The following is an 11,924-nucleotide window of genomic DNA, read 5'->3' as shown; positions in this document are numbered from 1 at the left end:
GCGGCATTATTGCCAGCTGGACGGAGAAGGCGCCCTCTTTCCAATGGTCTGCCAGCTTGGCGTCAGTATCCTCTTCTGATCGATATTTCCTCGATCTTTGCGGTCTTCTCCTTACCTTTTCTGACTCTTTCCATTTAACTGTGAAATCACAGGAGGGAATAAGCATTAAGAGGAACTCACATTTAAGCTGCTACATGCAAATACCATCAATTCTTTCAGAGGTTCGGGAAAGTTCTGGAAGCTTCTGGAAGGCAGAGATTGTTCTTTGTGCTGCCGCTCCTTCCAAACAACCAGGTGAGGCGTCTAAATGTGGGTAAGCTGACCACTTGCCAGTCACATGCAGGGAGAATTGAGGGGGGTCCTGGCTCTCCACCTGCTACTGCCTGAGGACATGGGCAGGAGGGACTAAAGTTACCATGAGCTATTGGTTCCATTGTGTAGAGGCCAATGGAACTGACGAGAAAGCCCAGAGCTAGATCCACACACATAGGGGACTTAATAGATGCCAGAGGTGGCATTTCCAATCAGTGGGGAGGAATGGACTAGTCAATTAATTATATTGACGATCTACTTGCAGGCAAAGGAAACTATCCGACACCTCATGCCATATGCAGAATGAACTGCAGGCTAAAGGTGGGAAACAAAATCTTCAAAATCATGAGAAGATACATGGGAGACTATACTGACATCCTGAGGAGGAAAGATTTCTTAAACATTACTCAGTCTGTGATATTTCTCATGTATGTCACGGACAATGCATAATTATCCAGAAGATGTAAAATATAAAGCTTGTTAATCCCTTAGAAAAATTTGAAACACAACAGAAAAATAAGCAGAGATAGCTGGCTGGTGTGGCTCAATAGTTGAGCATTGAACCAGGAGGTCATGGTTCGATTCCCTGTCAGCGCACATGCCCAGGTTGTGGGCTCGATCCCCAGTAGGGGGCGTGCAGGAGGCAGCTGATCAATGATTCTTTCATCATTGATATTTCTATTGCTCTCTCCCTCTCCCTTTCTCTCTCTGAAATCAATAAAAACATATTTTAAAAAAATAAGCAAAGATATAAGGATAGCCAGATCATATAAGAGTGTGATCAAATAAGCATATGAGATGCTCTCAAACCCACTAGCAATCAGTGACTAAGCCCCCAACTGTGTCAAGCATGGGTGATGACGTGGAGAAAGAGGAATTCTCAGGACTTCTGTCAGGAGGGCAAATAGGTACAACCCAGTGGGTGAACTGGCAGCATCCTGAGGAGTAATGGAGTTTCATGCCGGGGGTGTTTCCCTGCATCTAGAAGGGTTCAGGAATCTGGAGAAGGGGCTGCGAGTAAATTAATAAAGAGACTAGACATGAAATATAAATTTGGAAGGCATTTTGGGGAGCCAGAGGAAACCCTAGCCTCAGTAACCAAGTTCTCTGGACCCCTAGCTTTTTATTAACACAAATTGCCCTAAAGCAAAGCAGATATACATATCAAAGGTAAGGTTTGGTATACAGTAGGCATTGTCAGTTGGGGGAACTGCCTTGGGCTGTTCTAGTAGCAGGCAATATATGCAGATTTTCAGGTTTGGGGAAATGCTTTCAGCTATTCCAGCAGGCAATAATATGCATCTCCAACCATGCTGAAGCCTCAAGGTCCACCAACCTTTTGATGAACTTCTTGCATTTATGACTTGCTGGAATTAGCTTCCAGCAGTTTCATACGCCTGGCAACCATGCTGGGCAATTCCCTACACCAGCGATTTTCAACCTTTTTTATCTCATGGCACACATAAACTAATAACTAAAATTCTGCAGCACACCAAAAAAAAATTCTATATTTTGCTGATCTGACCAAAAAATAGGTCTAATTTTGATTCATTCACACTGAATGGCTATTGTTGTGTTGGCTGTTGTCATCTTTTCATTTGACAATCTAAGGCAATGGTTCTCAACCTTCCTAATGCCGAGACCCTTTAATACAGTTCCTCATGTTGTGGTGACCCCCAACCATAAAATTATTTTCGTTGCTACTTCATAACTGTAATTTTGCTACTGTTATGAATCGTAATGTAAATATCTGATATGCAGGATGTATTTTCATTGTTACAAATTGAACATAATTAAAGCATAGTGATTAATCACAAAAACAATATAATTATATATGTGTTTTCCGATGGTCTTAGGCGACCCCTGTGAAAGGGTCATTCGACCCCCAAAGGGGTTGCGACCCACAGGTTGAGAACCACTGATCTAAGGGCAAAGAGGTCAGTGGCCCTGATTAAATAGTCAGGTACTGCATGTTTTAAAAGTTCTTGTGGCACATGGGTTGAAAATCGCTGATTTAGACTTGCCTGCACGTGCACTAAGACACCTCAAGGATGCTCACTTGGCAGTGCTGGTGGCAGCGGGAAATTGGAGACAAGTCAGATGCCCCTCGGGGGGTACTACATGGATGAAGGATGGTACATCCATCTATCGGGATACTTTATAGAAGCTGAAATGAAGGTGCTGGACTTATGTATATTGACACACATTAATCTCAGAAAAAAAGTTTAGTGCGAAAAGCAAGTTGCAAGAAGATATGTATGGTATAAAGTCATTTCTGTAACTCATAAAAACAAAAATCAATACAATGATGTATGAATGGGTGAGAAAGAATGGGTGGCAGGAAGGACCAACACCAACTTCTATCCAGGATAAGGTATACTTCTTCTTCTTTTTTTTTTTGGTTAATCACCACCTGAGGATATTTTTTTTTCAATTGTTTTTTTTTAGAGAGAGTGGGAGAGGAGAGAGAAAGAGAGAGATAAACATCAATGTAAGAGAGACACATCAGATAGTTGCCTCCCCTCCTTCCCCCCCTCCACTAGGGCCAGGTATCGAACCTGCAGCCCAGGTATGTTCCTCTGACCTGAATCAAACCCCAACATTCTAAGCACCGAGCCATGCTGGCCAGGGCAAGGTGACAGTATACTTTTGCTTGTTTATTTATTTCTTTTGTAAATTCTGACCGGAGGATATTTTTTCCCCCCATTGCTTTTCAGTGAGATTGGAAGGGAGGGGAGAGAGAGAGAGAGAGAAACATCAATTGAGGGACACGTCCACTGGTTGCCTCCTGCACAAGCCCTGACTGGGGGCAGGAGGCAACCTGTCACCCTGCGTGGCTGATGCTCAAACCACTGGGAAACACCAGCCAGAGCCAGTGTACTTCTTAAAAGTACAGGATGCAAAGGTGACTTCAACTATATCTGTAATCCGTTATTTCTTAAAAAAAGAAGAAAGAACAAGAAAGAGAAGAAGGAAATATAGCAAAATAGTAACACCTAAATCAGTGATGGCGAACCTATGACACGCGTGTCAGAGGTGACACGCGAACTCATTTTTTTGGTTGATTTTTCTTTGTTAAATGGCATTTAAATATATAAAATAAATATCAAAAATATAAGTCTTTGTTTTACTATGGTTGCAAATATAAAAAAATTTCTATATGTGACACGGCACCAGAGTTAAGTTAGGTTTTTTCAAAATGCTGACACGCCGAGCTCAAAAGGTTCGCCATCACTGACCTAAATTGTGGGTACATTGTCATATTTTTCTGTGTACTTTTCTATCTTTATTTAAAAATAAAAAGAATGGTTGGAAGATCTCATTAAAATGCTTAAAGAACAGAAGAAGGAGTGGGACTGTTTAATCTGAAAAAGGGAGAACTCAGAACAAGCTGAGAGATGTTCAGATATGAAAGTGTGGACTAGTCTTTCAGGGCCTTAAACACAGGAAAGAATCTTATCAATTGTGTTTCCAGCACCTCGTACAGAGCCTGACTTAAGCAGTCACTCCTCTTTGCAGCGTCAGGTCAGCGTAGCACCAGAACCAGGGAAAGCAGATGGACTGATTGGGAGCTAAGGAAGTGACTTGGAGCAATTACAGCTGAATGAATGGGAAATGGCCCTCACAGCAGGCTGCCAGGGCACTGGCTCTAGAATTTTCTACCTCCATCTGGAAACCCTGCTGCTTGTGAAAAACTGGTGAGCAGATCTAGGACAAAAATGAGGAGGTAGAGCCCAGCCGGAGTGGCTCAGTGGTTGAGTGTCGACCTATGAACCAGGAAGTCACAGTTCGATTCCCGATCAGGGCACATGCCTGGGTTGCTGGCTCCATCCACAGTGTGGGATGTGCAAAAGGCAGCCGATCAATGATTCTCTCTCATCATTGATGTTTGCCTCTCTCTCCCTCTCTGAAATCAATAAAAAAATATTTTTTAAAAATATTTTTTAAAAATGAGGAGGTAGATTTACTGGCTTTGCTGCTTGGCAGCCTGTCACTAGGGTTGCATGCTTCTGCATGAGCAGTTCCTACAACCTGGGCTCTCTTTCTCTGAAATCAATAAAAAATATTTTTTAAAAATATTTTTAAAAAATGAGGAGGTAGATTTACTGGCTTCTTTGCTGCTTGGCAGCTTGTCACTAGGGTTGCATGCTTCTGCATGAGAAGTTCCTACAACCTGGGATGTTCTTTCCCTCATTCCACAATAAGCAAACAGCTTCCTATCTTCCAAGTAGAGTCTTTCCTCCACTCTTTTATGCTTCCCCAACATACTACATACCTACCCCTAACATAGCATCTATCACATAAAATTGTAATTATTCGCTTGAACGTCTCCAGTAGACATTAGCGATTTTCATGTTTCCCATATTCACAACACCATGGATCAGGAACACAAAAATACTGGAAGAGTGGGAAGGGGTGGATAGATGGGGTAATGCAAGTAAAGTAAATGGAATGGAATGGAATTAAATGGATGGATGGGTGGGTGGATGGATGGATGGGTGGGTGGATGGATGGATGGATGGATGGGTGGGTGGCAGGAATGGATGGATGAGGTGAGATAGAATGGATAAGTTGAAAGTATGTTAGTATCCTTTAATTTGGAGTAACATTTGGTCAGATATCAAAGAATCTTATAGAAGTATTTTATAATTCTTCTAAGTCTAGTTATATTATAAAATTCCAAAACCCAATTCTACTTTGAAAGTTTTGCTTTTATATTATGTTTGTTAAGCTGCTAAGTAATGGTCTCTCAATTAATTCCTTCATCTCCATCACTGTTGCTCCTCCCAAAGAAATAGTTGGTATTCCTGAAATGCTCCATTTGAAAAATTCACAAAGAGAAGAATAAATAAAAAGGTGAAAAAACCAGGGACCAGAGAGATCTAAGAATCTATTTATTGGACTAAATGTAGACAAATTAAAAATATAGCATTGCATGTCTCTAACCCAGGGGTCCTCAAACTACGGCCTGCAGGCCACATGCAAATACAAATATTGTATTTGTTCCCATCATCACTGTTGCTCCTCCCAAAGAAATAGTTGGTATTCCTGAAATGCTCCATTTGAAAAATTCACAAAGAGAAGAATAAATAAAAAGGTGAGAAAACCAGGGACCAGAGAGATCTAAGAATCTATTTATTGGACTAAATGTAGACAAATTAAAAATATAGCATTGCATGTCTCTAACCCAGTGTTTCTCAAATGTCAATATGCACATGAATTACCTGGTAATTTTGTTAAATAAAATACAGATTATGGTTTAGTAAGCCTGGGGTGGGCCTGAGAGTCCACATTTCACAGGCTCTCCAGAAACGCTGGTGCTATTGGGCTGTGGACCACACTTGTACTATCAACTTCTAACCAACTAGAAAATACAGGGTGGGAAAAAGTAGGTTTACAGTTGTTCATATGGAAAATAATTCAATAATTACTAAATACAAGAATAAACTGTGTTTCCATAACAACTGTAATTCAATAATTACTAAATACAAGAATAAACTGTGTTTCCATATTCACAACTGTAATGTTGCCTCCTTTTGCCCACCCTGTATGATGGAAAATAATATATATTTTTAATAAAAGTAACTGGAATTCTAAAATATCCAGGAATTCATTTATAGGAGTTATCCACAGTGTTTATAGGGAGAAAAAAAAATAAACTCTATTAAGAAAGTCATAAAGGAGGACCTGAATTAGGGGAAATGATACAGCATGATCAGGGATGGGAGGACTTCTCAATGTAAAAATATCAATTCCTCCCAAATTAATATATAATTTAATGCAGAACACATTTTTTAAATTAAGATTTCTAAATGACATTTTGACTTGGTTGTACCCATCCCATTCCACCAGGCCAGCAGCTGGGCTCCATTCTACCCATGGTCCCCACAGCATCCATGGAAACTCCTTCTCCAGGCCCTTCCTAGGCTCCAAGAGGCCCCAAGAGCCATTGCACCCTCAGCCATCAAGGGCTGTGAACACAGTGATCTGAGGTGTTGGTTGGGATCACACTCCCAAGATTCCCAAGAATTCTGGTTTTAGAACTTGGTGCCAATTACTTTAACCACTCAGTCACCTTGTGTAGCAAATGGAGATAGTAATACCACCTCACAATGATCACTATGAATATTACAGGAGATAAAGTAACGCATGCCAAAGCGCAGTGTCAGATGTAAAACGTGCTCATAAACACAAGCTCTCCTTTCATTTCACCTGGATTGCACAAGCCCCCTAGTAACTGAATTTACTAAAAATCTACATGGCTCAGCCTTAGCTGATTTGGCTCAATGGATAGAGCATCGATTGGCCTGCGGACTGAAGGGTCTCGGGTTTGATTCTGGTCAAGGGCACATGCCCAGGTTGCAGGCTTGATTCTCAGTGTGGGGCATGCATGGGGCAGCCAATCAATGATTCTCTCTCATCATTGATGTTTCTCTCTCTCTCTCTCTCTCTCTCTCTCTCTCTCTCTCCCTTCCTCTCTGAAATCAGTAAAAATATATTTTAAAAAATCTACATGGCTCATGGTGGGAGTCTGTAGGACTAGTACAAGACAGGGCTCCACTGCCACTCCCCCAAACACCATGGGTCCTTCCTTATCCAACTGTGGCAAGATCTTCTCATCTGAATAGCTTTTTCTTCCCCTCGATATTCTTGGGAAAAGCTTCAGGCACTGCTGGGTGAGACCTGGTAATATTTATTAGCAAATGTCTCCCAACATCTTGTTCCAAACTAGTTCACCAAGAAATGAGGGTCCTTCCACATTTTGTGATGCCAGCCTCAGACAGAAGGTCTGTATGTGGTGAGCACAAGTAAAAGGGTTTGTCAATAATAAATGAGTAAATGATTGAATTATGCAAACTAATTATAATTATTTGGACAAATGAAGGCAAGAGGAGGCCTCCATTTGTTTATATAATACCCCACAAAGAGAAGAAAAAAAGAAGAAATGCCTATTATCTATTCAACTGTCTACTTCGCACTGTTTACATTAGAAAATACTCAAAACACTTCTGGCTTCCTAAGTTCTCACCTATAGGGAATGAGTAAGCAAATTGTAGCATTACCAGCAGATGAGATATTATTTAGCCCCCACAAATAAAGTTTATGGAAGGTTCTGAAGGACATTGGAAAGTGCATGTAATGACACATTAATCTCAGAACACACAATATGTGTCCAATAACTTTATCTATGTCAAAAAAAAATCTTAGAGAAAGGCTCTGATAAACCAAAATATGACCATGCTTGTTCCTAGTGATGGAATTAGAGGTCATTTTCCCTGTTTGTTTGGTACTTTTTAACTGCACTGAATTTTCTAAAAAACACACATATAACTTCTACAGTTAGAAAGTGTTTTTCATAAGCCACAACATAGACAAAAAATAAAGAAAGAAAAAAAAATCCGCAACAAAAAGTGAGGTGTGCAGGGAGCAGTTTGCTTTGGCACCAGCAGAGCGGCCAGTAGGTAGAAGGCAAAGATACTGGGGCACACACACACTACAGCAGCATCACCCGCCCGTCGCTCTCCCTGCCACAGTCTTCACTCAGCTCGTCCACAACAGTCATCTCTACTCACCATGTAAAGACTTTAAGGGTTTTCCTACTCTGACTGCCTTTACCGGATCATACGCCTGGCTCCACTCATGTTTGGCCGGACTGCTTTGTTCGGATGGTCTCTTCTCATTTGAAAACAAATGTTTCACTTCGTCTGGAATGCAGGATGAAAAAAGAATCATTGATCCAATCAACCAGAAGTACTTCCTGGATGCCTACTATGTGACAATGACTCTGTGGGTGTTGGAGATGGAGCAACGGGGAAGAGAGGTCAGGCTCCGGGCCTCCTGGAGTTGTTGTTTAGGGGGCTGCTTCAAAATACCAGGAGACTCAAACCTCAACAGGCAATGGCTTCTTCCAGACAAGACCTCTAAGTGCTGGACATATATTATTCCATGTAACCATCACAGTTCACTTGAAGGAAAGCATTCCCACTCCCCCATTTCACAGATGACACTCAGGTAACTGTCCTGGGGCCGAGAACTGGCCTGAGCAAAGTCAGGACTACACCCCGAGCATTTGTCCCCAGCGTGGAGACGACCCTTCATGCATGTCGGTCACTTCTGTCAAAGTGGGGCTTGGCTTACACATGGCAGCAACCAGCATGTGTGGAATGATGAGTGCGCAGAGGAAGGGAATGAATGAGTGGAGATGATGGAAGCTCTAAGAAAGATGTGGGGACAAAGAAGTGAAATCAGGTCGTGCTGAAGGATGGATAAAAACTTTGGAGAAAGAAATGGGGCTAAGGGCCCCCTCCCTATACCAGATGCCTGAAGGCTGGCCCTGCCATGAGGAAAAGCCTCGTGTCTTCAGGGCCCAGGGGATGGACCAGGTATGGTGTGGGAGAGGCAATGAGAAAGGAGCCTTGGGGAACAAATGATAAGGTGCCTTCAAGGCTGGACTCAGAAATCAGACTTGTTCTCCCCTAAGTCACTGGCAAACCATAAAAAATTGCAGAGTAATGAAGTGCCAGGGTAAAGGGTGATGTAGAAAGGTCATGGAACAATGACAGAAGAGAGAAAGCAGGAATAGAGCTGGGTGTGCAGAGAAGAGCCAGCCGAGGGAGAGAAGCTCAGAGAATAACACACAGGCAGGGACACCAACGAAGTGTCGGTGGGTGGGTGGCCAAGAGCTGAGGACATAGCAGGAGTCAACTGTGACTTGGGGAGCTTCAAGAATGAGGTAATTTTTATCCAATACCAAGATACCAAGAGATGGAGCAGATTTTATAGAAGAGAAATGCTAACTCTTGGCTGGCATGCTCCAATTCAACACCAGCAGACTGAAGCTAACAAATTCTGGCACGTGACCTACAGTGTATTCAAATAAATTTCATATCTCCTGGATAACAAACCTCATATGGTAGTTCTGCACTACCATACGTACTTTCCAGAAGAAAGTTTTTAAGTGATAAAAGGCAGGACTTAAGACAGCATGTGTAGTAGAGTCATTTTTGTTAACGTGTTGTACCCACATAGACAGTGACGGGGAAATGTTAGCAATGGCTCTCTGTGGTCAGGCATCAGATGATCTTCAATTTCTTCTTCTTTGAGCTAGTCTATTTCTAAATTTTTTTCAAAGCAAACATACACTGATTTTTGTAATAGAAAAAAATCGCTAAACAGATGCAGATGATGCTAAACTTGGACAAGGTTTGAAGAAAGGCAGGTGCTCTTATTTCAAGAAGGCGAAGCAAAGGGCCTGTGGCCCCTCCCAGCAGGGCCTACAACACCCTTCCTCCTTGGTTTTCTGGCCAGCTGACTCCATTTACCCTTCCAACCTTGGCTCCCATGGCCCCTTCTGCAGGAAGCCATCTTCATACACACGTCCCAGCACCTCTGCTTCAACGTGAGGCCCCTGCAGGACAGATGTTTACCAGAAATTCTGCTCAGCAGCTCTGGGACAGGCCTGGAACCTGCCTTCAGGCAGCACTCCCAGTGCATCTAATGCAAGTGGTTTAGAGCCCACACTTTGAGGTCCTGGGTCTTTCTTTGGTACAAGTGAGAAAGTCCGCTTGAATCCGATGTTCTCACACAGGAACCCTACAATTAGTAATTTACATACGAACCAGTGGTTATCAGCAAGGGGTAGTTTTGTCCCCCACTCCCATCAGCGGACAACGTCCAAAGAAATTCTTGATTTGTCACAACTGGGGGGCTACTTCTGGCAGCCAGAGATGCTGCCAGACATGCTCCAATGCACAGGACAGTCCCATAACAAGGAAGGATCAGACCCAAATGCCAGTGGTGCCGGGGGTAAAAAAAAACCCTGGATGCAAATGAAATATTAAAAGCTGGAAACCCTGTCGTAGCTGGTTTGGCTCCATGGGTAGAGTGTCAGCCTGTGGACTGAAGGGTCCCAGGTTTGATTTGGGTCAAGGGCACATGCCTGGGTTGTGGGTTCAGTCCCCAGTAGGGGGCATGCAGGAGGCAGCCGATCAATGATTCTCTCTCATCATTGATGTTTCTATCTCTTTCTTCCTCTCCTTTCCTCTCTGAAATCAATCTATCATAATAAAAGGGTAATATGCTAATTAGACTGGATGTCCTTCTGGAAGACCTTCCAGACAAAGCCCAGGCTGCAAGGGAAGCCAGGGTCCTGGGTGCCAGAGGGAAGCTGGTGCCAGCAGCTGACGGAAGGAAGGCCTACTCTTGCATGAATTTCATGCATTGGGCCTCTAGTATATCCTATATAATAAAAGGCTAATATACAAATTGTCCCCTAGACTGGGAGTTTGACTGGGAGTTCAACCTGGAGTTTGACCAGAGGTGGGGACGGCCGGCCAACTGCCCATGGCTCTTTCCCCCTGCCAGCCAGGCACCAGCGGCCTGGGCCAGCTGAAGCTAACAAATTCTGGCACGTGACCTACAGTGTATTCAAATAAATTTCATATCTCCTGGATAACAAACCTCATATGGTAGTTCTGCACTACCATACGTACTTTCCAGAAGAAAGTTTTTAAGTGATAAAAGGCAGGACTTAAGACAGCATGTGTAGTAGAGTCATTTTTGTTAACGTGTTGTACCCACATAGACAGTGACGGGGAAATGTTAGCAATGGCTCTCTGTGGTCAGGCATCAGATGATCTTCAATTTCTTCTTCTTTGAGCTAGTCTATTTCTAAATTTTTTTCAAAGCAAACATACACTGATTTTTGTAATAGAAAAAAATCGCTAAACAGATGCAGATGATGCTAAACTTGGACAAGGTTTGAAGAAAGGCAGGTGCTCTTATTTCAAGAAGGCGAAGCAAAGGGCCTGTGGCCCCTCCCAGCAGGGCCTACAACACCCTTCCTCCTTGGTTTTCTGGCCAGCTGACTCCATTTACCCTTCCAACCTTGGCTCCCATGGCCCCTTCTGCAGGAAGCCATCTTCATACACACGTCCCAGCACCTCTGCTTCAACGTGAGGCCCCTGCAGGACAGATGTTTACCAGAAATTCTGCTCAGCAGCTCTGGGACAGGCCTGGAACCTGCCTTCAGGCAGCACTCCCAGTGCATCTAATGCAAGTGGTTTAGAGCCCACACTTTGAGGTCCTGGGTCTTTCTTTGGTACAAGTGAGAAAGTCCGCTTGAATCCGATGTTCTCACACAGGAACCCTACAATTAGTAGTTTACATACGTACGAACCAGTGGTTATCAGCAAGGGGTAGTTTTGTCCCCCACTCCCATCAGCGGACAACGTCCAAAGAAATTCTTGATTTGTCACAACTAGGAGGCTACTTTTGGCAGCCAGAGATGCTGCCAGACATGCTCCAATGCACAGGACAGTCCCATAACAAGGAAGGATCAGACCCAAATGCCAGTGGTGCTGGGGGTAAAAAAAACCCTGGATGCAAATGAAATATTAAAAGCTGGAAACCCTGTCGTAGCTGGTTTGGCTCAGTGGGTAGAGTGTCAGCCTGTGGACTGAAGGGTCCCAGGTTTGATTTGGGTCAAGGTCACATGCCTGGGTTGTGGGTTCAGTCCCCAGTAGGGGGCATGCAGGAGGCAGCCGATCAATGATTCTCTCTCATCATTGATGTTTCTATCTCTTTCTTCCTCTCCTTTCCTCTCTGAAATC

General features: G+C 43.3%; 1 protein-coding gene across 1 annotated transcript in view; it reads right to left on the bottom strand.

Annotated features, from left to right (window-relative positions):
• The window catches only part of KIAA1257 (KIAA1257 ortholog), a 41,385-nt gene that overhangs the window by 21,848 nt on the left and 7,613 nt on the right, over positions 1-11,924 (bottom strand). The window contains 1 exon segment of the mRNA XM_005882599.1: positions 5,024-5,128. Coding sequence (XP_005882661.1) covers positions 5,024-5,128 — 105 coding nt within the window.

The sequence above is a fragment of the Myotis brandtii genome, unplaced genomic scaffold, assembly GCF_000412655.1.
Source record: "Myotis brandtii unplaced genomic scaffold, ASM41265v1 scaffold729, whole genome shotgun sequence".
NCBI lineage: Eukaryota > Metazoa > Chordata > Mammalia > Chiroptera > Vespertilionidae > Myotis > Myotis brandtii.
Note: the sequence above shows the minus strand (reverse complement) of the source record. Positions and strands in the feature narration are given on the sequence as shown.